This window comes from Lagenorhynchus albirostris, chromosome 3, assembly GCF_949774975.1.
Source record: "Lagenorhynchus albirostris chromosome 3, mLagAlb1.1, whole genome shotgun sequence".
NCBI classification, from domain to species: domain Eukaryota; kingdom Metazoa; phylum Chordata; class Mammalia; order Artiodactyla; family Delphinidae; genus Lagenorhynchus; species Lagenorhynchus albirostris.
In genome coordinates, this window is record NC_083097.1 from 55,775,135 (window position 1) to 55,802,990 (window position 27,856).

At 40.6% G+C, this 27,856-nt stretch overlaps 1 protein-coding gene across 1 annotated transcript in view; it reads left to right on the forward strand.

Annotated features, from left to right (window-relative positions):
* MCCC2 (methylcrotonyl-CoA carboxylase subunit 2) overlaps positions 1–9,804 on the forward strand; it is a 64,353-nt gene extending 54,549 nt beyond the window's left edge. The window contains exons 14-17 of the mRNA XM_060143090.1: positions 1,347–1,503; positions 2,376–2,490; positions 4,349–4,434; positions 7,127–9,804. Coding sequence (XP_059999073.1) covers positions 1,347–1,503; positions 2,376–2,490; positions 4,349–4,434; positions 7,127–7,244 — 476 coding nt within the window. The 3' untranslated portion in view covers positions 7,245–9,804. The remainder of the gene's footprint in view (positions 1–1,346; positions 1,504–2,375; positions 2,491–4,348; positions 4,435–7,126) is intronic.
* Positions 9,805–27,856: the final 18,052 nt, after the last annotated feature.

Genomic DNA, 27,856 nt, shown 5'->3' on the forward strand with positions numbered 1-27,856 from the left:
TTGAGTTTGGTTTTTCAACATTGCATTTGAGGGACCTCAAATGTATCCATTTGGAAATATATGGTGGGCAGTTGAAAAGTCTTGAGCACCGAAGAGGTGTGTTAGCTGGAGGCGAACGTGGAGACAACCTTAGAACATGGAGATGGTGTTTAAAGCTGCGGGAATAGATAACATCCAGAGAGGAGAGAAAGGGCTCAGGGATAATCTTTGAGTAACTCTAATTTCTTCCACAGAGATGAGAGTAAAGGAAGAAAGGCAGCATGATTATGTTGTTCTTTATGGTGAGAAACAGAAGGGTTAGAGAAAGCCAAGTGAGGTGGCCTCGGTATTCTTTTTCAAGGCAAAATCACTCACGGGGACTAGAGGCATAGTGGGCTGCTAGGGTGGTGGGTGGTGGGTGAGGGCTTTTAAAGAGAGTCGATATTTGAGATAGCTATTGTGGGAATGTTACAGGGAGTCGAGATAAAATAGATAAAGGAGTGTCTGAGCTATTCTGAGGGCCCAGTTCAGAGGGCAGGGAGGTGACCAGAGGAAGCAGATGGTGCCTGGTTGGGGCAGGGCTTGTTACATCCGTACTGTTGTATCCACAGCAAGTACAAGTGATCCATAAAAAATGGTTTAATTGAATTGGATTACCCATTATGGAGATTGGCAAAGCAAGAACAGCGACCATCACGTAGGCATGTGCGTCTGTGGGTGCGCAGGGAGACAAATGAAGCCTGATGCAACGTTTATAAGGTGAAGAGGAAGAACCCCAAGGCCTGGAAAGCACAGTGACGCTGCAGACCAGTTTCAACAGAGCCGGGGGTGGGAGCTTGGAGAAGTAGAAGGATCCTATAATTATAATGAGAATTCTTTTATCTTGCTATTGAGTCGCTGACAGGGACTCAGCATCTCTATGAAACATTAATTTTATTTCATCAAAGTTTTAAAGCAGTGCTTCAGAAGGAATAATCTATATTTTAAACCAGGTCAGTGAATCCTAAAGCCCTCACAGTTGGGCTTGCCATAGTACTTTTTCCTTAGCTTGCCGTATCCTGTTCTTTCATCACCAAGCTATTGTTCTGAGATAATTTCTTGAAGATACGTTGCATTCTTATCTTGTTTGAGGATCTCTGTGCGCATCCAGATGAACCACTTAAACAATGTTTTAAATGATCAGAGAAAATTTTATTTTACCTTTTAATGCAAATTTGTGGCGGGCATATTTCACATATAAATATTTTATTCGGGTGAGAGGCCTGTGGTAAAATATAAGGTTGGCAAGACGTCCTTCTAGCACCTTGGTGAAAATGACTTCTGCACACTAATCTCATCACCCTGAGGCTCTCTTTCTGTTCTCACAGGATTTATGGTTGGTAGAGAGTACGAAGCTGAAGGAATTGCCAAGGATGGCGCCAAGATGGTGACTGCCGTAGCCTGTGCCAATGTGCCGAAGATAACTGTCATTATCGGGGGCTCTTACGGGGCTGGAAACTATGGGATGTGTGGCAGAGCATTTAGGTAGGTGGTTGTCATGATTTTCTCTGAAAGCATGAATCATACTTCAAGGATCATTATGAATGGTCACTTTACGTCAAGGCTATTTGAAATACAGAATGACATTCACAAATCTTAATCAGTTATACCATAATCTGTATCATCTGGAGGCGTGAAATGAAATTTAATGCTAAAAGTACCACTTGGAAGAAATCCACAGTGGGAATCAGGAAATATTTTGGAATGGCTGATAATGAAAATACTACATGTCATAACTTATGTGATGTGTCTAAAGTCTTGCTTTGAGACAGGTGTGGAAACTTAATTATATATTATATACTGGAAGAGAAGTAAGGCTGAAAATCAGTGAGCCAAGCAGCCAGCTGAAGAGGTTCAAAGAAGAGCAGCATATTAAAACAAGAAAAATAAAAACAGGACATAATAAAGTACAAACATTATAAAGACAGAAGAATCAGGAAAGCCCAAAGTTGCTTTGTTTAAAAGGGTTAACAAACTTGAGAATCCCCTGTTAAAACTAAAAAATAAAGGGAGAAGGCACGTGTCACCAATTTTAGGAATGGAAAACAGCACATAACTGCACATAATGAGAGGATATTTTGAATACTTTTTTGCCCAGTAAATTTGGATGAAATGGAAAAATACTGTTTATCAAAATAGACGTCAGAATCACCTGGAGAACTTAAAAATTCTACCATGCTGAAGCCCCACTGCGGGAGATTACTCTGGGGTGGGTTCTAGGCATTGTTTTTTTTTTTAATCCCCGGATAATTGTAATGTGCAGCCAGAATGAAGAACCACTGATTTAAAAGGTAAACATGGGCCTCTGAAAATCTCTGTGAATTCATTTGATCATTCTTTCCTTTTTCCCCCCATAGCCCAAGGTTTCTCTACCTGTGGCCAAATGCTCGCATCTCAGTGATGGGAGGAGAGCAGGCAGCTAATGTGCTAGCGACAGTAGCAAAGGACCAAAGAGCACGGGAAGGGAAACAGGTAAATGCTGTTTCTTTGTCTCCAGGTTTGACTTTCACCAGAACATTGTGGAGCCAGGGAGCAGCATACCCAAAACCCCTCCAAGTCTGTGGCTAGGATTCCAACATTCAGGGCCTGGCTTTATCTAGAAGACGCTGACCTGGAAATTGTTTTAGCAACTTACACTTATACATTCTCCATTTCTCTTTTTAGAGCCATTTCACTTGAAGTACCTTCTTGTGTTAATTTACAAACTTTTCAGAATCTCCAAGAAAACACTTAACAAACTCTTTTGTCTCTGGGTGCCTGAGGCATAAAGATGTTTGATTCTTAGTCATTTGCAGTTAGTGAGATTTAAATAAATCTGACTTATGTCTTTGATTTTATGACCTAAAGCAGCAGAATTTTGTGTTTCCTATTTTACTTTTAGATTGTTGTTAAGGATACCTCTAGTGGGAGGGCCCCGTTGTGTAATGAGAATTGAATACCATTATTATACCGTGGAAGTATCAATGAAGAAGGAGGGAAAGGGCACTGGAAGCTTAATGAAAAGCAAATCAGCAAATAGCTGCTTTTGAGATGGATTCTTTCGTTTGTGGCTCTGTTAGAGATTCATCTGAAATTTTGCATTACATTTTATTATAACTTACAACTATTTTATGTAAACAGCAGGCCTATAAAATGATTGGTGCATGTTCCTAAAGTTGCTTAGGTGCACTGTTTCATCGTAACGAGGCATAATGTGGAGGAGGCCCTGCCTTCTCAGGCTCTCACTTCTGCCATTTAGAGATTGATCATCTGGTCAACCGCCTGGTTTGTAGAGTGGGGATAATATAAAGCCAGAGGGTGGTTCCTGCCTCCCTGAATGTGTCTCATCCGTGCCTCACATCCCCAGCTATCTTTTCCAAGCAACAGTAACTCTGCAGACTTAAGTTGAAGTTTCAGATGCACTTTAGTACTAACTAGTATCCAAGCCAGAGGAAAGTTTTACTTTTGTGTGTATGTAGTGGGGAGTGGGGGATATGAAATTCTACCTGATACTTTGAAGGCATGTCTTAAATTCTAGCCCAGCATGGCAATATCTTATTAAATAGTTGTGTTTTGATTAATTTGATATACAGATATATGAATTCATCTATTTTTATATGTGAAAGGAAAGTATAGGATTTTAGTGCTTCTCCCTCCAAATTCTGGACCTATAAATGATATTAAACGATGGAAGTACATAAAAGGTTGGATTTATTTGAAAAAAAAATCACTTGGTTTTTGGTGTGGAATATTTTTTAAGTTGAAAATACTTTTCAGGATTTCAAAATTAGTTTGCATAAAGATTTTAACATCTGAATTATCACTTGTTTCTGGCAGTACGGATGGGCAAGCCATTAAATTTTTAATTAGGGAAAAGTCTCTCTCAGCCATCTGGAAAATTGAAGAGGTTATTTAAAACGGGCCTTATTGTTTTATCCCTTTAAGCTTTAAAATGTTTAAAATTTTAGCTATTTTGAATGAAAACATCCTACTTTTCCACCTCCTTATACAGAAACTGCAAGATGTAATATAGCCCTTTGTTATATTGTATAATTCACATCCATTGCTATACCCTGCTGGAATATGTGATACCTTTGGTTTTGACCTGACATTAAACAGCCTCAGGACATTGGCTCTGATAAGGGAGATATAACAGCACACTAATTTGATACTCATGTCTCAGGTGAGATCATGTATGGTAAAGCATCATACGTAATCTATACATCAATGTGCAGGTGTTGGTTGTAAGATTATCGTTCATGAAATCTGTTGCCCCTTTTTTCTTGAGGTTCTCTTGAGTGGATCTGTTGTTCCCCTGCATCAGACTTACTCATTGTCGCTTTTCTTTCAGTTCTCCAGTGCTGATGAAGCAACTTTGAAAGAGCCCATCATTAAGAGGTTTGAAGAGGAAGGAAACCCTTACTATTCCAGTGCAAGGTGAGAGCCAGAGAATAACTGACTCCTTGATGGGCACATCTTGGCAGTCAGGGCAGCAGCTTTACAGAGATCTGAGCAGTTGGCATGGTCCAGCCCTCATGGGAACCAAAAAATAACATTTGGACACAATTTTGTACTGTTGTTTCTATAATGGGAATGCTTACTGCTGAAATGCTGCTCCTTCTCCCAGGCTGGGCTTTGGATCCATCACTATTGGTGTGATTCTGCCACTCTCCACCCCTCTTCCCTTATCCCGCTCCTAGCTGAAGTGGTCCAAGGCCTGCAGGAGCACTGTGGCCAGAGGTGGACCGCACTGGGGCTGGGAAGTTGAGAATTATAGTCCTGGCTGTGTCACTTTCAGGAATTAGTTCTGCAGTAATGGGTTCCTGTCATCCTCCTCTCTGATGATTTTTTTACCCCATTTAAAGATGAAAATGGTTGAACACTTACTGACACTTGTTAACAAGTGAGCTTGTGCATTCAGAAGGTGATTATTCATGGCCAGGATCCACATGTCAACACTAAGCAACTACCTCACACACCATGGCGGTTCTTATTCTGTTTGTTTCTTACACCACTTAAATGAGGTAATAAATTATCACAGCTGTCCCCGTTGGAGACATGCGTGTGCTTTCATACCTCTTTTTTCAACAACCTCAGTGTTCTACATTCTGAAGAATAATTGAAGCTTCATGTTTTTCTTTTATCCCTTGGGCAGATGGAAAAAAGAAAATAACTATTTGTGTCCTTTAAAAATTGGGTTATGCTGTGATTTATGCCATTTATTGTGAAGGCAGACTGGAGAGGAGGGGGAAAAGAAAATCGAACGTTAAAATCCATGTCAGCTCCTCAAATGCATCTTTTGTGGCAGGCACTGCTCCTGATGTTGGGGGGCAGGAAAGATTGAACATATTTATTTCTCAGAGCATAATTAGTTTCAAAATTCAATTAATACCATTTGGGATTTTTGAAAAGCCTGTTTCTCTTCTTGTTAACATGTATTTCTGCAAGCAAATGTACAGGTATATTTTGCTGTGGTGGGTCATTGATTCTCTTAATTAAGAACAAAATATTTTGTAGTCTTTGATTTAAGAAATAAACATTCTTTTTATCATCATTTAAATAGGCTTACGTAGTAGCCAGTAGAAGCAAAGAGGAAATAGAAAATCATATAAAAGGTTAAAGAGAAAATATACATTGTAAGCTCACCTATAGTTTTTTGTTTGTTTTTACATAAGACTTTGAAATTCACAAGGGCAGTTAGAGTATTAAACTTTGAAAAATAGCATATTTTGTGTGAACCATTAATTTGTTTTTCAGCCCTGGCTAAGTCATCTCTTAAGAAAGACTGAATCCTTTATTATTTTCATACTTAGATTATTATTGTTTTTAGTGGATGATATTCAAGACAGGAGAGCATATGGCCCAGATAGACTTATCTTTGGAAATTAATATTGAAAAACAAGGTTTTTCTTTTAATTTATAGATGTTTAACCCTTCTGTTGAAACAGTTGGTGGGATGGAGACACCAACTTTGTTTCAAAGATGAAAGGATTTTCAAGCCAGCTTATGGCACCTTCCTTTGGTTTAATAAAGCTCAGCTTAACAATAACACTCAGTGGTCTGTTTAGGCTTTAACATGGCTAGACCTGTCTTTTCGGAGAGCTCTGTCATCATCTGTACAGTGCTGTAACCTCCTATGTTTTTCTTAATCCTTGCATGTTACATGTACAGCATGCCAATTTTCTTCTGCTCAGTTGTTTTTGTAATCGAACTTTTCCAGATTGATTAGGGCCTCTTACCTGGAACAGCCCCGGCACCATTGTGCTTGCTATATTCCTCTGCTGTAGGCTTCAGAAGGGAGTGTAATCAATTGACCGGGTTACAAACTACAAGAGTAATATTTTTTTTTTTTTTGGCTGTTGATACTTTAAGATCCCTATTGTGAATATTTTATGAGCAATGATTTCATTCATGGTCTGTCGATGTAAGTATGGTTTAATAATTGATGCTATGTCCAGATACTGAAGGCAGTTTGTTTAAAGAAAGCAAAACTGCCACCCACTAATGACCTTTAAAAAACAATATTTCTTACTCATTTTTTTTTTATAAATGTGAGGTTGTCCATGAAAAGCAAACTAAGATTTCTACTTGAGTTTCTTCTGAAAGCAGTTTAAAGCCATTACTTGTTTTTCCTATTGTAGCAAAAAATAAAGAACTACATATGAAGGCATTTATTTTATTAATAAAATGTACTGAAGTCTATTCAGTAATTTTCCTAGTTTCTTAAGAGTTTGGGGGAATATACCTTTTCTAGTAGGGACTTTGGTTGGAGACTGTTACCTTGGTTTATGCGGTTCTTCATAATAATAACAGTAATATATCAACTTGACTTGTATGTTTGTGTGGGCGGAGGAGGGACAGGAAAGCTTTTCCTGAAATAAATAAAACCAGGGTTTATTTTGAAGTTCCTTGTAGTAAGCTGTTCCTAAAGCTGTGTAAGAGTCATGTTATTTTTCTTTCTCTCTTTATTCCCCTCTTGAACATTGTTTCCATTGCGAGATTATAGTAGCCAATCAGTAGATCCACATATTACCTGAAGGAAAACCTCCTCGGCATTTCTGGGCATAGGGTGTATAACTGGTGGTTTGGTGGTGGACTCCTAATCACTCGGTTTTTGTTCTTTTATCAGGCTGTGGGATGATGGGATTATCGATCCAGTGGACACCAGGCTGGTCCTGGGTCTCAGCCTTAGTGCAGCCCTCAACGCACCCATCCAGAAGACTAACTTCGGTATCTTGAGGATGTAATTGGAATATAAAGCATCTTCCGTTGGACATGTACCAAAAATTAATAAATTAGTAGCCTTAAAATTTTAGACTTTTTCAATATGTGGCTATTACAGTAAAATTGTTTTCTTAACACAGTGCATTATACTTTTCTACCTTTAAATAAAGAATCAGTGAAGATATTTATTTGATGCAGCTCAATTCCTTGTAAATTCTCTTAGAGAAAGTTTTCTATGGCTCAGTTTTACCACCCTGAAAAGGAAGAGAATAACTTAGAGTTATCCTTTCTAAGCCATAAGTACTATGAAAAGTTCTGTAATCTGTAAATTCCAGGTATTGTTGAGATTTTTAACATAAAGTTGTATTTCCACTGAACTGATTGCGTTGCAGATTATGCATGGTGATATTTTAATGTACTTTTAAAAATAAACATCTGTTACTTTTCCCTCCAGCCACCACCGTCCTCCTCTCCATAGTTGTCAGACTTCTTGTCTGCACTCTGGGCTCTGTTTCCTACCCGTTCTCTCCTCACCCTCTCATTTTCTGGCTTCTACTGCCAACAGCCCTCTCCACGGTCACCACTGACCTCCATGTTCCTGAAACCAGTGGGTCCTTTTCCGATTTTACCTGATTTAATTCTCTGGCGCATTCAAATCAGTCAAACACTTCCTCCTAGAAATTCTGTCCTTAGCTTCCATTGCTGTAACACTCGAGGTTTTCCACCAGCCTCTGTGGCCATTCTTGTTCAGTTTCCTTTGCAGGCCCCACTTCCTCTGCTCATTCCTCCTTCCCTTTACCATTTGTCTTGATTTTTCATTAGTCATATGTGAATGCATTCTTATTCTGAAAGATACAAATAGCACAAAAGTATCTCCTTATTGTTTAATTATTCTTATTAAAATAATAATTGTGGTAAAATATACATAACATAAAGTGTACCATTTTAACCACTTTTTTGTGTGCAGTTCTGTGACATTAAGTACATTTACATTGCCACCATCCATCTCCAGAACTTTTCATTTTTCACCATCCATCTCCAAACTCTATTATTAAACAATAACTCCCCATTCTCTCTTCTCCCTACCACTGGCACATTTCCTTTTTCCTTTTTTTTAATTGAGATATAATTGAATATAACATTATATTAGTTTCAGGTGTACAAGATAATGATTCAATATTTATATACACTGCAGATGATCACGAAAATAAGTCTCGTTACCATCCATCATCAAGCACAGTTACAGACTTTTCTTTTTTTTTCCTGTGATGAGGACTTTTAAGATTTACTCGCTTAGCAACTTTCAAATATGCAGTACAGTATTAACTATAGTCACCATGCTGTACGTTACATCCCCAGGACAAGCTGGAAGCTTGTACCTTTTGACCCCCTACACTCATTCTGTCCACCCCATGCCCCTCTCCTTTCTGGCAAACACCAATCTGTTCTTTGTATCTATAAGCTTGGTTTTCTGTTTTGCTTTGTTTGTTTTGTTTTTTAGATTCCACATATAAGTGAGATCTTATGGTGTTTGTCTTTCTCTGTCTGACTTACTTCACTTAACATAGTGACCTCAAGGTCCATACGTGCTGTTGCAAATGGCAAGATTTCATTCTTTTTTATGGCTGAATTTTATTCCTCCTCATCCTTGAATGTATGTGTTTTACATGGCTTGATTTATTCTCGCTGGGCCATTTCAGCCCTTCGTATGGTTTTAGTTGCCATCTGAATGGGGATGATTCCTGTGTTGACAGTTCTTAACATAGTTCTCCCCTGAGCTCCAGACCTGTCTATCTAACAGGTCTAAGGAACCTCAGACTCAATCATCAAGTTCTGTTGATTTTGCCTCCTAACTGTCTCTTGAATTCCCCTACTATTTTTGTCTTTTATGCAGGCCTTAGAAGGGGTCTACCTGCATCCAGTCTTACCTAGTCCAATCTCTCCATCACTCTGGAATTAGAATGGCCATTCTAAGGTGCACATCTGTCATGCTGCTTCCTTCCTTACTTCTTTCACTGGTTCCCTGAAGTGCCAAACCCCTAATGGCCTCCATGGATCTTGATCCTCAGCTCTTCAGTCTCATCTCCCTGACTCCTCTTTTCACACTGGGTGCTCCACCCATTCTAGACTTCTTCCAGTTCCTTAAACCTACGAAGTCCTTGCCCCCTTAGAGTCTACGAGGTTCCCTGTACCTGAACTGTTCTCTTCTCCCTTCTACTTAAACACCTATCTTTTGTCTCTGTGATTTCCCTGGGCTGGGTTAGACACCTGTTGTGTGCCCTTGTAGAGCACCATCTTCTTCCTCTGTCACTTTCTCTGTCTTATATGTTTATAAGAAGTATAAACATTTCTTTAATATTGCCCTCCTGCTAGAATGTAAGCTCTGTGAGAGCAGGGATCCTCCTGTTTGGCCTGTATCTCCAATGCCTGGCACTTGTAGATGCTCAAATATTTGTTGAATGAATGAAAAGTCCATATTTTAATTGTATCCTCAGGCCACATCATTTTAAAATAAAGTGATTGATTATACGATCTAAAACAACTATCAAATGCTTTCCTAATATAATTAGTATTTCAAACATTTGTGTGTGATGTTCAGTTTAGGCTGCAGTGTGTATCAGAAGTCAGTTTAGTTTTTTTTTTTTTCTGTACACGGGCCTGTCACTGTTGTGGCCTCTCCCGTTGCGGAGCACAGGCTCCGGACACGCAAGCTCAGCGGCCATGGCTCACGGGCCCAGCTGCTCCGCGGCATGTGGGATCTTCCCGGACCGGGGCACGAACCCACGTCCCCCTGCATCGGCAGGCGGACTCTCAACCACTGCGCCACTAGGGAAGGCCTCAGTTTAGTTTTTTGAGAAGTATATAGATAGAAGATCATAATTCAGGGGTAAGTTGCATTTTCAGAAGAATGTTTGAGGAGGTCATGGGGAGGACGTGACTGCCAGTTGACCCCTGACCCGCTAGATGACCCCTGACCCGGAACCAGCCAGTCAATCGTTGGCTCCTCCCCCTCTCCCCTACGGCATGCCATGCCCGTAGCTTGCCGGAGGAATCCTTGAGAGAGTAAGGTGTTGCTGAGACCACCTGGACTAAATACGTGACTGAACCCCGATAAGGCCTCTATATAAACTTTGAAGACTCTGGCTGGCGGGCGGGGAGACGCCCTCGTCTTGCGGCTGCCACCGCCAAGCCGCGTTTGTGAGTTCCCTGTCTTATTAAACCTGCCACCTCCCAACCTGGAGCGGCTGCCTCTTTCCTCAGCTCTCCTAGCCCTGCGCATATGGCGGCTAGTTTGCCAACCAACAAAGGAACACAGTGAGTATTTTTAAATAGTAAATTATATTAAAATTTCGGTTAACATTTACAACCAGGTCAGAAATCAAAATGATTTTTTATCAAGACTAGTTGGTATTCCATGGGTAGTAACCATCCACAAGTCAAAGATTCATGGATATTTTAGGAGTGTTTTTACCTTTCTCTCTTTAGGAAAAATCACGGTCATCGCTGGCACCACACTTAAATTAATTAAATTATTTTGTATGTTTTATCTGATAAAAAACATTTGTAACATTTTACCAAAATAGGCAGCCTTTTTTGTCTGCCCTTCCGGCTTTATTTACATAGAATTGGCATACACCCTTATGTAGCTGTAAGGTATACACTGTGATGACTTGGTACACATATATTGTGAAGTGATTACCACAGTATGGTTACTTAGAACATCCATCACCTCACGTAACTACTAACTTTTTTAATGAGAATTTTTTAAACATTTTAGTTATTAAAAATAATTTCAGCCAGGATAATATGCGTAACTTAGAATTTTGAGAAATGTACAGCTAATTAGTCTCTAAATTAGCCCTTCTGGGCACTTACAGAATGAAAAAGAGACAAAATTACTTCTATTTTTCGGTTTTCAAGAAAAATGTTTTCAAATGAGAATTTGTCACACTAGCACAAGGCACTATTGACTGTGCAAGTGAAAAACTGATCATTTACCAAACATGCATGGTTACGTGCAAGGCATGACTAGAGGCTGTATATTACATTTACAGGGGCAAGAGCAGGTTTTTGAATGATTTCATTAATAAGACTTTTGGGAGGGGAGATCACGTAGTTCTTTTTAATTGTAAAATGTATTGATAATGGTGTTCTGGAAGGGTGATTGTTGACTGTCCTGATCAAAACTGGATCTCTAGTGATGGGCTCTGAAATTCATATTTAGAAAAATGGCAAGAAAATGAACTAGACACTTATGGTCTCCTGTCATTTATAATATTTATAAATGGTACAAATTAAATACAACTAATAATTAATGATGACTTTTTTGTTGTTGTTTTGAAAAAAAGCCTTTCGACAAACACTTAAAAATAATTTATTATTTAATGTGCCTTGGATTCTCTTGTATCTGGAATCAGGATGCTAAGGATAAAGTTGTTCTTGTAGCTAAATGAAATTTCTGTCTGCCTTTGACCTTTGTAGGCAAATGTGCATTCCAGATGAGGAGGCTTATAATCAATGTGACTGTATAATTGACCATGCACTCTGGGCCGGTTGAGAGTGAAAGGGCCCTACTGCTAATAATTACACTGGGAAACAGGTGTGAGCCAGGACTGATCAGGCAGCCTGGGATGTATGGTTGCTCTCTCTGTAACTCACTATCATGGACTGAGTATTGATGTTACATATCAGGTGTTGATGATTCTTACAAGCCAGTATTCCAGATAGCTGCTTTGTAGCTTTCTTTTTTAAGAAAAATTTATTTAATTTTTGGCTGTGTTGGGTCTTCATTGCTGCGCGTGGGCTTTCTCTAGTTGCGGTGAGCAGGGGTTACTCTTCATTGCGGTGCGCAGACTTCTCATTGCGATGGCTTCTTTTGTTACAGAGCACGGGCTCTAGGCGCATGGGCTTAGTAGTTGTGGCGCGCAGGCTCTATAGCGCAGGCTCAGTAGTTGTGGCGCACGGGCTTAATTGCTCCACAGCGTGTGGTATCTTCCTGGACCAGGGCTAGAACCCGCGTCCCCTGCATTGGCAGGCGGATTCTTAACCACTGCGCCACCAGGGAAGCCCTGCTTTGTAGCTTTTTAGTGGCTTAAAACAGAATTATTCTCTTACAGTTCTGGAGATCAGAAGTCTAAAATCAAAATAGCAGGGCTGCATTCCTTCTGAGGCTTTGAGGGGAAAATCTAATTCCTTGCTGATTTCAGCTTCTAGAGGCTGTCTGCCTGATGTGTAAATTTTAATATAGATTTCAGTATCATATCAAACACATGATATGCATTAATATTCTAGAGAACTATATAAATGACTCAAGAGGAGAATTTACCATAAGGCAGGGGTAATTTGATTTTCTGTCGCAGCCAGCATTTCAGTATGCCTGGAAGCTTTTTCTTTCACAAAGATGACCCAAATCACAGGTTTGAGCTTATGTTAATGGAGAGGCGTGTCTGAGAGAGGACAAGGTCTTAGAAGGTGGGGATTTAATGGAGAACTTATTGAAGAGAAAACGTGACCAAACTACTTGTCAGAAGTAAGCTGGAGAAAAGACATTTTTTTTTAATGTGTAATTGAGCAGATATTAATTGTAAGATGTGAACAAGTAGAATTTTGGAGAACTCGGACTAGTATCAAGAGGTTTCTGTAGAAGATGTACTTGACATTTTCAACCATAGCTCTATCCATCACATTCCTATAGCTGTAGGATAATTAAAAATAACTTTTGTTGCAAAATTATTTATAATTAAAAATCCAACAATGTTATTTGTAAAAATTTAAACAGTGAAGAAAATAAAGTGAAAATTCTCTGTAATTTCACCACCTAGAGATAACTGCTATTAATATTTTCTTGTATACTATTCTCTTTTTTCTATCTGTAGGAATTTTTTTCACAAAAAGGTTCTGTAATCTGCATTTTCACTTAATGTAGTATAAATGTGTTGACATGTTTTCATGTCATTTAATATTTCCTCTACAATAATTTTGTGGTTGCGTGATATTACATTGTATAGATGCCCTGTTTGATTTAACCACTCCCTTATTGTTGGATACTTAGGTTGTTTCTGGTTTCCCACTATTATAGATAATGCTGCAACAAATATCTTGTAGTTTCTCTATATGACTGTGATTATTTTATTAGTACAAATTCCCAAAAGTGTATGTAGACCTTTAAGGCATGTTGCTAAATTGTGCTCTATAAATGTACATTTATGGTACAAGTACTGCGGGATATAATGATGACCCTGGTGCTTTCAGATACTGAAATAGCTTCTAGTAGAATTAAATGGTTTACAAACTGAGTGTTTCCTTTAATTTTTAAAAATTGTGTCTAGGTGACAATGTCACATCAGTAACAAGTTATGAAGACTCAGCATAAATGCGTGGGAGGTGTCGTGGTCGTGGAAAGAACACTAGACTGAGAAGAACTGGGAGAAAACCAGTTCAGTCCTAGTTCTGCTACTAAAAAGTTGTGTGAACTTGGGGATGATGGCAGGGGACCAAAATCAGTTTCCTTTCTTTTTCCAGAGGCCCAAGTTTTCTTTCCACCTCCTCATGTCCCCTTTATCTCTGCCAGTGCTAGGGCAAGTGGGCAGAAGAGGTGAGGATTTGAGGGAAGGGAAGGTCTTAGAAGGTGGGGATTTAATGGAGAACTTTCTGAAGAGAAAACATGACCAGAACTACTTACTAGAAGTGAAGCTGGAGGGGAAAACAAAAAGGGTGTGCTAAGGACTTTTTAAATTTTACACGTAAGTGTATGCACTAGCTGGCTTGGTGAGACTCATGGTGGAGAACATTTAGCAGGATGATGATGCATTCTTCAGCTTCGTCAGCTTTTGTCAGAGTTTATTTTATTCAAATGAACAAACACTTACTGAAGGCCTACTGTGTGTCTGGCTTTGGGATGGGATGCAAAGATAAGCAGAACATGGCCCCTGTCCTCTTGCAGCAGTGAGGCAGTGACTTGGGAGGGTCTTTCCACCTGCCTAGTACCCCTTCAGCTCCTTCTGCACCTTCATTCTCATTTGGGAACTACCCCTCTCCTGTGCGATCTTGGTGAGCATGTCAAGCAGAGAGCCCTGGTCCCTAGCCGAGAGCTGGACACGTGACCGAGGCTTGGCCAGGCTGACTCTCTCCAGTGCTTTGACTCTTGAGCAGAGGGACAAAGATGGAAGGCGACTGGCCCTGAGTTGTTCCAGTGGAGTTGATGAGGCTGTTCATTCATTCTTGCTCTGGGCTCCCTGGCACTAACCTGGTTGCTGGACTCTGTGAGCCCGGGGTATCCTGGCATCCTACATTTTCCAACAATCTTTGAAAAAAATTTGCCAGCGTCAGGCTCCAGAGCTTGTAGCAACAAACACTAACTGGTAGCATGTTCTGCAAGCCATAGGTTAAAATAAATTCCTCTATATTTTCCAACTTGGTGAAAGCTTTACTGCCTGCACTAAAAACAAGACTTTTCAGAAATGAAACCACTGGAACACTGAAACTAAGTAAAAAAGATAATGTAAACAGAAAAGTAAACTTAAGGTATTGACCCTCAGACTCAGAACATTCAAAGGAGGGTTGTAACTTCCCACCACTGTCGATAGTGAGGCTGGATTGGGTATTTAAATTGCCACAAGGGAAAATCAGTTTTTTTATTTTTAAGAACACTGATTTATTTGAGTATTTCTACTTTGTATTTTTTAAAAAGATTTATTGTTATTTATTTATTTTGCCTGCGCCGAGTCTTAGTTGCGGCACACAAGATCTTTGTTGCGGCATGAGAGATCTTTTTTTTAGTTGCAGCATGTGGACTCAGTGGCGGCATGCGGGCTTGTTAGTTGCGGCACACATGCGGGATCTAGTTCCCTGACCAGGGATCGAACCCAGGCCCCCTGAATTAGGGGTGCAGAATCTTACACACTGGACCACCGGGGAAGTCCAAGGGAAACTTAGTTTATTGCAACCTTTTGATTGCTGAAATAAGTCACTGAATAAGACTTTAGGTTACTTTTTTTTTTTTTTTTGCGGTACGCGGGCCTGTTACTGCTGTGGCCCCTCCTTCCGCGGAGCCCAGGCTCCGGACGCGCAGGCTCAGTGGCCATGGCTCACTGGCCCAGCCACTCCGCGGCATGTGGGATCTTCCCGGACCGGGGCACGAACCCGTGTCCCCTGCATCGGCAGGCAGACTCTCAACCACTGCGCCACCAGAGAAGCCCTAGGTTACTTTTAATTGGCAATCTGGTTAAAAATTCTGACAATCTTCCACTGGGGATAATTTAAAGCCATACCAAGAGACAGAAAGTAGAACTAAGTGACTTCGTAGATAGCCTTAAGTGACCTTTTGGGTAGGCTTAAGACCACAGTGCTGGTCTTAAATGAATGGTAAATATATTGTCCATAATCCCTTCTGAAACGAAAACACTTTGCATTTATTATATGGATGTTTGCAAGTATTTGTGAGGCTCCTTTTTTTATTTTGGAGCCATTGGTATTTTTATTTTATTTTATTCCTACTTTGTCTTGATTTTAATGTGGCCTGCCTTCTAACCTTCTCCTTCCACCATGAGGGATATAGGAAAGGTAACCAGAGGATCAGGTTCCTAGAACTGAGCCCTATAAGTAAAGGGACAATGGAGTCTTCAGACTGGGTCACAGTTTAAATCTATACTAGAATGGATCTAGCATTCTGAGTAGGAGAACTTGAATTGCTTGCTGGACAGAGAGCTCAATTTGGGATCAAGGGATTTGGGCTCTTTTCTAGCGGGTGGTACTAACTAGCTGTCTAATATTGGGCTAGTCTTTCCTTTTCTTTTAATATAGGGGTGGGACTAGATTAGTGGTTTTCCACTAGAAACAGCTGAGGAGGTTTAAAAAAAAATCCTTGAATCAGAATCTTTGGGGCGTGATGGGATATTGTTTAAAGCTCACTGTAACTGCTCTAGAACAATGGTTCTCAAATTCAGCTGATAGCAGAATGGCCTGGAGGACTTCTTAAAATGCAGATCGCTGGGCTCCACCTCAGATTCTGATTCCATAGGTCTGGAGTGGGCCCCAAAATATGCTTTTCTAACACATTTCCTGCTGATGCAGAGGTTGCTCATCTGGGTATTGTGCTTTGAGAACCACTGACTGCTCTAGATTATCTTGAAGTTCCTTCTAAAGTTTTAGGATTCTAAGATCAACTTCTGCTTTGGTGATATGATCATTCTTGTATGTTTTTGGTTAGGTACATTTCTCTCCCTCTCCCATTTTCAGGGTAGGGTGAATTTGTCTTAAATTCTAAGCCAGTGATTCACAGCCTGGACTGAACATTAGAATCACCTGAGGAACTCGGCTTACAAAAAATTCTGCTGCCCAGGCTGGACCCCAGATAACTAAATCAGACTCCTTTTTTTTTTTTAAAAGCTGTGGTTTTCTTTTGAAGATGTTGAGGGTAGGAGTTTATTAATTAATTTATTTTTGCTGTGTTGGGTCTTAGTTTCTGTGCGAGGGCTTTCTCGTTTCTGTGCGAGGGCTTTCTCTAGTTGTGGCAAGCGGGGGCCACTCTTCATCGCAGTGCGCGGGCCTCTCACTATCGCGGCCTCTCTTGTTGCGGAGCACAGGCTCCAGACGGGCAGGCTCAGTAGTTGTGGCTCACGGGCCTAGTTGCTCTGTGGCATGTGGGATCCTCCCAGACCAGGGCTCGAACCCGTGTCCCCTGCATTAGCAGGCAGATTCTCAACCACTGCGCCACCAGGGAAGCCCCAAATCAGACTCTTTCAGCTCAGGATGCAACTCGTAAAGCTCCCTCAAGTGGTCTCAGTGTGTGGCCAAGGCTGAGAGTCACTTCACAGGGTACGGCTAGATCAGGAGATTTCAAAATGGAGCCACTGTGCATCTCGAGACACTTCCATAAATTTACAATCTTAAATTTCAGATCGTATTTTCCTTTTTTTTTTTTTAGGTATAGCTCACAGCTCAGACAAAAGTTTGCCTCATTTTGACATCTTTATGTACCTTATTTCAGGCTATTTGCTGAAAGTGGTTACCCATAGCTAAAAGTTTCTAATGAGATTTATTCAAGGTGATGGAAAGAACTAGGATCAGAGCAAAAACAAACACCTGAAAACAGGAGACGTATCATGGGCCATAGCAGCAGCTGATAGTTTGCTTCCACAGAATTGTTTTCTGAGTCAGTTCTTTATGCCTTAGTGACTTTGTTGTCACTTCTCAGTGAATTAAACAGAGGGTTTAAGCCTCTGACGACTTCTGTCAGTTCCTCGCTCCCAACCAACCGTAACTAGATAAAAAGGGGAATGTTCATCCACATGGATGGTTGATAACTTGAGGTACATTTAAAACATGTTTTGTTGTGGCAAAACATACATAAAAATTTTCCATTTTAACTATTCTTCAGTGTGCAATTCAGTGGTATTAGGTATATCCACACTGTTGTGCGACCATCACCACCACGCATGTCCAGAGCTTTTTCATCATCCCAAACTGAGGCTCTGTATTCATTAAAAAATAATTCTCCATTCTTCCCTTTTCCCCAGGCCCTGGTAACAGCTATTCTATTCTCTGTCACTATGAATTTGCCTGTTTTAGGTATCTTATATAAGTGGAATCACACAATATCTGTTCTTTCGTGTCTGGCTTATTTCACTTGGCATAATATCTTCAGGGCTATCCGGAGATTATTTTTGATCAATTGTATCTGTGCTGCAATTGAGTTAGGTCCATAAAGCTATCAGCCTCATTTCAATTAAACACACATGCAGGTGATGGAGAATACTCCTATTTCCCTGGAGCCTTTAGGCAACCATGTGGGATGGGCTGAGGCAGTATATGGGATGGTCCTGCGCCAGGCACCAGCATCCTCCTAGTTGCTCAGTCCAGATGCATGGGTGTCACTGTGATTCTTCCCTCTTCCTTACCCTGACATTCTTATTCTTGCCCAATAAATGTTATTGATTCTACCTCGCAATAGCTCCCTAAATCCTCCTTCTTTATCACTCAACCAACCTCAGTTCAGACCTCCATCTATTCTCACTTGTATCAGTACCAGAGCCTCCTAACCGGTCTCCCTGGTTATCACTGCTATCAGTCATTACATCATTAATTCAGTCAACAAATATTATATTGCACGAACATTTCTTGTCAGGCATTGAGCTGGCTTCTTAAGTTACAGAGCCTCGTGTATAGCCATTTGAGCCATTTGTCTCAATAACATAAATCTGATGGTACCCAAGCATGTCTGATTCTAGAGGCTAACTTTCCCCAGTCCATTTACTGCCTTCCAATAAAGGATGGACTAAAGATTCAAGACTCTTGGCAGGTGAAATTAAGGAGTCAAAACATCAAGAGGAATTTTAAGTACATATATGTACATATATATAAGTACATATGTACATATGTACTTATGTAATAAGTACATAGTCCTACATCTAATTCTAAAGAAGGATAAAGAGCTTATGTATAGAACTGGGGAAACCTGGCTTTGCAGCAGTTCATATGGAAAAAAAAAGACCCTGAAGTTTTGGTTATCGGCAGGCTTAATAAGGGTTAACAGTATGATGAGACTCCTTATAAGAGCTAGTCACACTTTAGGCTGCTCTAATTATGGGCCATAATAATGCCTATATTTAAGGCAAAGCATTGTCTTCAGCTCCATAAGCTGTATTCTAGGGAGAATATTAACAAACTGGAGGGCATGCAGAGCAGTGGTTCTGAGGCGTAGAACTGGGCCTTGGCTGAACTTGCGGAGTATGTAAACAACACAGATTCCTGGGATCTACCCCTGGGTATTTTCAGGTGATTCCAATGCACATATTAGGTCAGGGACCACTGATATCAAGGAAATAAACAGTATGATCTGGAAAATATTGAAGGAACTTAGAGAGGGAGGACTATTGGGAAGCGTAATAGGTGTTTCCCAAATCTGAAGGGTTGCCATTTGCAAGTTGAGATAGCAGCCTGAGGGGAAGGTGTAGAATGATCAGGGAAGCTTAGTAAGAATTTACTAATAATGAGAGCTGTGTGGGTATGGACCTAGCTGTCCCAGGAAAGATTAGAGGAGCCCAGATGTCAGGGATGCTGTAGGGTGGTAATTCAGACTTTAACGTGCCTATGCATTGCCTGGGGATCTGATTTTTTATTTTTTATTTTTTTGAGGTACGCGGGCCTCCCACCGCCATGGCCTCTCCCGCTGCGGAGCACAGGCTCCGGACGCGCAGGCTCAGCGGCCATGGCCCACGGGCCCAGCCGCTCCGCGGCATGTGGGATCCTCCCGGGCCGGGGCACGAACCCGCGTCACCCGCATCGGCAGGCGGACTCCCAACCACTGCGTCACCAGGGAAGCCCTGGGGATCTTATTAAAATGCAATTCTAAACTACTAGGTTTGGAGTAAGACCTGCGGCTCTGCATTTCTGTCAAGCTTTTACCGATGCCAAGACTTATGGTCTGTGGGCCACACTCTAGTAGAAGACTGTAGGGGATGCTGGTACTGGTTGGCCAGGTGACCTAGAGGATGTCTCAGGGCAGAGTGGGTATTTAGGAATGGTTCGTTAATTGAAGATGGAGAAAGCACGCTACCAATGCTACACTGGTATCCTTCAGAGCTTTTGGTGTGGACCATGCTTTAACTTGTTTAGCTTATTTCTTCCAATTCTCTAGAATCTAGTTATTGTAGATGAGTGACCAAGAGCATGATCTTCAAAATCAAATAAACTTGAGTTTGTGTCTTGCCTCCCTCATTACTAGGATTATGAAGCTGAGCAAGTAAGAACCCACCTGAGCCTCATTTTCTTCATCTCTGATAACCTCTCGCTGAGTTTTTACGAACATTTCGTGTGCTAGTGTATGTAAAGTGCTTAGTGTAGAGCAAGTGCTTGAGGAATGCTGTCTGTTGTTATATTTATTATTCATTTAAGCATGCATGGGCTCTGCACTGTTGCCCTTCCTGTGCCTCCTATGTTCTTGGAGGATTCTTGACCGCTCTGCCCACGGAGTGTACCTGTGCGATCTCAGAGGCCAGGTGTTCTCCCAGATTTCTGTGAGATTAACTGGAATTACTTTTTTGTGGGTCTTATGTCCTTACTGTTAGCATTTTCTTACTTTCACCTTCCAAAATCAGGATATTTTCTCTACTGATTTTGAACAAAATTACCAGTTAATATAGTTTGATTTCCTGACCCCATAAGTTAGTTTTTCCATTGAGATGTTGTAATGGATGTCTGCCCAGCACCCATCCTCCTGTTTTCTCTCCTGTGGAGCTCTATTTGTTTTTTTCTTCAGTTGTTCATACCTATGAATGCATGCACATGCCTCAGGGAAGCTGGTCAGTGCTCAGCTCCAGGTGGGCCTGCCTGGTTTACAGGTTTCTCATTCTCTTTGCCAGTGATTAGCCCAGGAATTGGCTGGGAGGAAGTCTGTAGAAGGGTGGTTCTAGGAGATGTTTCTTTGCTCCACGGAAGAGCCAGAAATGTGGTCTCTTTCTTTTAATGGATCTTGTCTTGTGGGGATGTGGCTCTGGGATTGGAGACTTGTTGCTGCCCATCAAGGGATGAAGCTGACATTGTGTGTGGCACAGCAGGATGAAAGGATCTGTGTCCTTGGTCACATCGAGTCACAGAACCACCATTTTGAAGCTATTCCCTCCTCTCTTTATTCATCCATTCATACCACATAAATATTTGGATTAAATTTTTGTTTGTTTGTTTTAGTTTTTTTTTGCGGTACGCGGGTCTCTCACCGTTGTGGCCTCTCCCGTCGCGGAGCACAGGCTCCGGACGCGCAGGCCCAGCAGCCACGGCTCACGGGCCCAGCCGCTCCGCGGCATGCGGAATCCTCCTGGACCGGGGCACGGACCCGCGTCCCCTGCATCGGCAGGCAGACTCCCAACCACTGTGCCACCAGGGAAGCCCCCAGACCTTTCTTAAAAACAGTTTTTGAGCATACCATTCTCTTGCTTAAATACTTTTGTTGGTTCTCTGTCACTCAGGGATAAAAGTTACATGTCTTTCCTTGGTATCCTTGAGTGTTCTGGGCCTGGCTTAAATTCTTTAAAAAAAAAAAAAATCAAATGATACCAACAAATGGTTAAAATAAATAGAACAAGCAGTCTCATAATAGTTCCCTGATCTACTTTTCTCATCCATCTTTATCCATAGAAGCAACCACTTTTAATCATTTCTATTTTGTTCTTTTGGTGATATCCCTATTTAAAAGCTTATATTAATATTTCTTTGCTTTTCAGCTTTAGAAATCATCTATTTAATTCTTGCTATAATAAATTAAAATTTTAGCTCTCTTACACAGTGATCCCCATCTCCTCTTTTTCTCCCCTCAGTATAGTTATATTATCACAAGTTCATAATTTTTTATCAACAGTTTTAAAATTCAAAAGTCTGTGAAAGCTGAAAGATTTTTTTTTAAATCTTGGTGTCAAAACCTATTTGCTGGCAAATTTAATCTCTAACCTATCTCATGTGTGGTCAATTGTGATGAAGCATCTACAGAAGCAAGTATCCTTGGAAACAAGTGGCTGCTGCACTTGGCCATTGTGGCAGTAATGATGGCTACAGAGGACAATAGCCTGGGGTGGATTCTTGTGGGTACTTGGGAGCACTTAGAGAAAGAAAATGACAAGCTTAGATGTTTAGATTCTCAGCTCTAGTTATAGAGAACCAGAAAGCTTCTAGGGCAGCCGTAAAATAATCTCTTATTTCTTATAGCCACGAGCCAATCTAGCTGAAAATGAAATACAAAATTTAACTGAATTCGCAGCTCTGCCATGTCTCTCTTGTGACAGTTAGAACATTGAGAAGGAGTGAAATCTTAAGACTTGGATGGGGACATATTATGGGCTCAGGTAGAGTTGAGAATCTCAAATCCCCAAGTCATTTCAAGCTTGCCTTGTTGGTGGAAGCAGGCTACCCTTCTGCATCTGAGAAGACTAATCTTCTCTAGCTTGAAGATAGTAATAATTTTACTTGGGGAAGTTGCCTTATAAGAGGATGCCAATCATCGTCAAGACCCATTCCAATCTCCCCTTGTTGTCACTAGATCCATAATTAGGTTGACAAGCACAAAGTCTGACATGGGAGGAAATAGCTAATACTGCTATTGTCGAACATATAAAAGATGTGAGCTGCTGCAACTTGCTGTGTCCTCATTTAACTTTGCTCTTTGGCCTTTGAAGAAGGCAGAAAAATCTTGGAGAATGACTGTAGATGATTGTAAACTTGATTCCAATTTTACATGCTCTTTCAGGTATGGTGTACATGCTGGAGCAAATTAATACAGCCCTGGGCACCTGGTATTCAGATATTGACCCGGAAAATGCTTTTTTCTCTTTACTACTTTGTATCACCAGACGCAAATTGCTTTTATCCAAAAGAACCAACCGTATATTTCCCCAGTCTTGCCTCGGGTCTACACAATCTGTTCTGTCTTCTGTTATAATATGGTCCACCAAAGCCTTGGACATTTTGACATTCCATGCAACATTATAATGGACCACAATTTTGATGCCAATATTAATTAGATCTGATGAGCACGAAGTAGCAAGTACTTAAGATGCCTTGATGAGACATATGTGAACCCAAGGTGGGAGATAAAGCCTGTGAACATTCAGTGGTCTGTCTCCCTAGTGGTTTCTGGGGGTCCAGTTGAAGCAGCTCCTGCAAGGTAAAGAGGGGTTGCTGTATCTTTCATTATCTACCAATAAAAGGAGGCACAGCACTTGGTAGGACTTTTTGGATTTTGGAAGAAACGTATTTGAGTATGGTATTACCACCCTTTGTAACTTTTCAGTTTTGGATGAATAATAGAGCAAGAGAAGGGTAATGATCTGGCTGCAGAGTCTACTATGCATGGTGTTGTGAGAGAATGTTTGCTTGGTGAACTGAATTTCAGCTAATTCCCAGGTAAGTCCTGCCCCTTTCCTGCTGTCCTTCACATTCTGAGTTTGGAGCCTATTGTACGTAGCAGAAGCACCACATCCCTGCAGCTCACCACATCCTTGCAGCTCACCTCTGAGTTCACCTGCAGTTCCAGTTCCTGTAGATACCAACAATTTCCTACTTCAGGTACCTGCCTTTCCTTGCTTGGAGGCTTTCTCCTGGGCCAGGAGGGCTTGGCTCAGCAAGCAGGGCAGCCTGAAAGTGCTGGAGGGTTAAAGCCTCCAGGGACATCCTTCAACCAGTGAGGGATGGAATTTGTTGGATAAATACTCCAGCTCTGAGGTGCATTACATCCCCACCGGGATGGAGCCCTAGTTGCCTACTAATAACCTTCAAATTAACGTGCACTTGATTGGCTTTTTCTCCCTTTCTTTCCCATCTCCCTCATTATGCTTTTTTGGGCTCACCTTCCAAATAAACTACCTGTACACAAGTCTTTGTCTCAGGGTCTGCTTTGGGGAAACCTCAAACTTAGATGTCTGTCATCTACTCTGCTTCATGAGTCAACACTGTTTCTAGTGCTTTCCACCTTGATGCATCCACTGATGACCTCCTTTCTATATCTTTGTTTTTGTTGGCTTCTTCCTTTTGTGCTCCTTTCTGTGATTTTATTGGCGTGTGAAGGGGGTGAGGAGACACATGTCCTGGCTTAGTTTGCCTTCTTCAGTCAAAGCCTGCCTAACCTCTTTCACCTGATTTCCTGTTCTGCCATCATTTGCCCATAGTCCCACAGTCTTGGAACCCTCAAATCTGTTTCCCTCTTTCATGCCTTTGCACGTGCTCACTCCCAACTTGGAATTTTATTCTCCTTGTTTGACTGACAAACACCCACTAAACCCTAAAATTTCTGCTCAAATGTCAGCTCTTCTATTACATTTCCCCTAAATGTTCCCTCCCTCTTCAAACAGTTAATGATTATGAGTTCACTATCTGTCTCCTTTACTTGGTTGTACGTTCTGCAAGGGCAAGGGCTATGCCTGTTTATCTAGCGCTGTATTCCCAGTTCCTGGCACAGTGCCTGGGCTGGCATAACAGGTACTTGATAAATATTTGTTTAATGAACAAATGAATTCATTCATTAAGGGTAAGAAAGCCAACTTTGCTTGACATGTCAGCACTAGAGCGAGATCTGGTACACAGGTGGACCCTCCAGAGTGACTGCAGGGGAGCAGTCTCTAACTCTTTGGGGGAAGTGTTTCCAAGATGAACATTTGGGCCAGTCAAAGAGGCTGTGGGGACAGCAGATTAGTGGTAGGGACATGAGTAAGAAGTGAGGTTACTGTGTTCTGTCCCAGTGTTTGTGTATTGTCACCTTGAAATTGTTGCTAAAAATGAGTTGACTTTGGGATGGCTCAGTCTCTCACCATTCCTTTACCAGAGGCTGCGTGGTACCAAGGTGAAGAGCTGGAGCTGAGTCTTGGGTTTGAAACTTCAGCTCTGTCACTTCTTCATTTTGTATTTGAGGGGAGGGTACTCAAATTCTCTCTGTCTCAGTTTCATTATCTATTGTGAGGATTAAGTGAATATGCACTATTTATTATATTATTATATATATGTATGTATTATTTATTATACATATGTATTATATAGTCACTTAGAGCCCATTCAGGGCACATATTAAGGCCTAAGTATTAGGTTTTATTAATATAATAATTACCAGTGACTAATGCAAGATTCTAGGAGGCCAGGTGGTTTGCCCATAGCCACAAAGGAAGCCTGGATGGGTCTAGAGTGACTTTGACCTCAATACTTTGAGATTGATGAACCATTAAAAAAAGTCCCAGCTGCCAGAGGCCTGCAGTCCCTGGCTGCACCTCACTGAACAAGAGGACTTGTCAGAGGTATATGCAGAGCTGTGCCTGGATCCAGGCAACAAAATGGGATGATTCATAAAGTCTGTTTCATTTCCATCACCCAAGCGCCGATGTATTTGGCATCAACAGCTGGCTGTTCCTGAAGGGCTCATTCAAGCCCAAGTCACTGTGTTTTGTCTCTGTGGACACATGGATGCAAAAAGCAACTGAGTCTTAGAAAAATTTATCCCTTGGTATTGAAAATGCCAGCTGACTTCCACTTTGGTTATCAGACATTAAACTGTATTAAAAAGTGAATCTAAAATTTCTTCAGAGGTGATAAACATTGTTAAAATTGAAATAAAAGTGATTAATGTCAAAGCTTCAGGACCCAAGCTTCTCTGGTTAAGTCACAGGCTCATGAGGAGGATACCTGGCTCTCATCTAGTTCAATTCTCTCTATGGACCCCTATGGACTATTTGCCTATGTCCGTTTTCTTTAGAAGTTTGCTTAGGTGGGTTTGGTTGCCTCCATATATATTTTTAAAAATTTATTTATTTACTTTATTTATTTTATTTTTGGCTGCATTGGTTCTTCATTGCTGTGTGCATGCTTTCTCTAGTTACGGTGAACAGGGGCTACTCTTCGCTGCAGTGCGTGGGCTTCTCATTGCGGTGGCCTCTCTTTGTTGCAGAGCACAGGCTCTAGGCACGTGGGCTTCGGTAGTTGTGGCATGTGGGCTCAGTAGTTGTGGCGCATGGACTTAGTTGCTCCATGGCATGTGGAATCTTGCCGGACCAGGGCTCAAACCCATGTCCCCTGCGTTGGCAGGCGGATTCTTAACCACTGCACCACCAGGGAAGTCCCAGCCTCCATATTTTGAGTTGAAAGGTGGGACTAAGGAAGTAGACCAGAGTCAAAATGTTAGAGGATATTTTTAGTCCTGGAAGAGCAGCAGGTGAAAATGGTGAAGTCGGCGTGCATCTCTCAATGATGAGTCCCTCCTTTCTTTATTTTTTATTATTTATTTATTTAAAAAAAATTTTAAATTTTGTATACAATTTTTAAAGGTTTCACTCCATTTATAGTTATTACAAAATATTGTAATATTCCCTGTGTTGTACAATACATCCTTGTAGCCTATCTTACTCCCAGTAGTTTGTATGTCCACTCCCCAGCCTCTATGTTGCCTTTCTTCCCCCTCTCTGCACTGGTAACCACTATTTTGTTCTCTATGTCTATGAGTCTGCTTCTTTTTTTGTTATATTCACTAGTTTGTTGTATTTTTTAGATTCCACATATGTGGTAAGATACAGTGTGTGTCTTTCTCTGTCTGACTTATTTCACTTAGCATAATGCCCTCCAAGTCCAACCATGTTGCTGCAAATGGCAAAATTTTGTTCTTTTTTATGGCTGAGTAGTATTCCATTGTGTGTGTGTGAGTGTGTGTGTATACCACATCTTCTTTATCCATTCATCTGCTGATGGACACTCAGTTTGCTTCCATATCTTGGCAATTATGAATAATGCTGCTGTGAACATTGGGGTGCATGTATCTTCTCAAATTAGTGTTTTTGTTTTTTTCAGATATATACCCAGGAGTGGAATTGCTGGGTCACATGGTAGTTCTATTTTTAGTTTTTTTGAGAAACCTCCGTATTGTTTACCACGGTGGCTGCACCAATTCCCATTCCCATCAAGTGTACGAGGGTTTCCTTTTCTCTACATCCTTGTCAACATTTGTTATTTGTGTTCTTTTTGAAAATAGCCGTTCTAACAAGTGCAGTGATATCTCATTGTGGTTTTGATTTGTATTTCTCTGATGATTAGCGATGTTGAGCATCTTCTCATGTGTCTGTTGGCCACCTGCATGTCTTCCTTGGGAAAATGTCTATTTTTCTACATATTTTTTAATCAGGTAGTTTGATTTTTTGATGTTGAGTTGTATGAGCTGTTTATATATGTTTGCTGTTAATCCATTATTGGTCATATCATTTGCAAGTACTTTCTCCCATTCAGTAAGTTGTCTTTTCATTTTGTCAATGGTTTCCTTTGCTGTGTAAAAGCTTTTAAGTTTAAGTAAGTTCTCTCTTTCTTTAAATATCAGTTATTACTTTGAATCATATAATTACTGTCTTGTTTCATATTTTTTGTTTTAATTATTTAGTAGATGCTCTTGGGTCTACAATGTGCCTCCTATCACATTTTGCTTCAAATAATATTGTACAACTTCCTGAATAATATAAGAACATTACCAGAGTTTGCTTCCATTTTCTCCTGCCATCTTTTGTGTTATTATTGTCATATCTTTTAATTTTACTTCTGTTATAAAACCTACAATACACTGTTATTCCTTTTTGCTTTAAATTTTAAATTATCTTTTATAGAAATGTAAAAAAAACAACAAAAAGTTGTTTACTCACTTATTTACCTCTGATGCTCTTCATTCCTTTGAAGAGTTTCCTGAATTTCCATCTGGAATAATTTTCATTCAACCATAGGAACTTCTTTTTACACTTGTTTGTAGTGTAGGTCTGCTAGCAACAAGTTCTTTCAGCTTTAATTTTTCCAAAAATGTCTTTATTTAAACTTCTTTTTCTTGGAGGGGGGGAATAACAGTTGGTTAAATATATACATCCACAGAATCAAACATATGTAACTGTTTAATGCAGAAATGTATTTAAAGACATTTGCTGTGTATTAAGTGGAAAACAGCAGTTTGTGGAGATGGATATACAGTATAATGTCATTTTATATAAAATTATGTATGTATTTAATCACAGAATAACCCTGGAACAATATACATGGGACTGTAAACAGTGGTATTTCAGTGAAGTGTCCTTTTGCGTATTGGAATTTTCTAAAATTTCTAAAATGAACCTGCCTCACTTTTATCATTAGGAAGTAAAGTTTA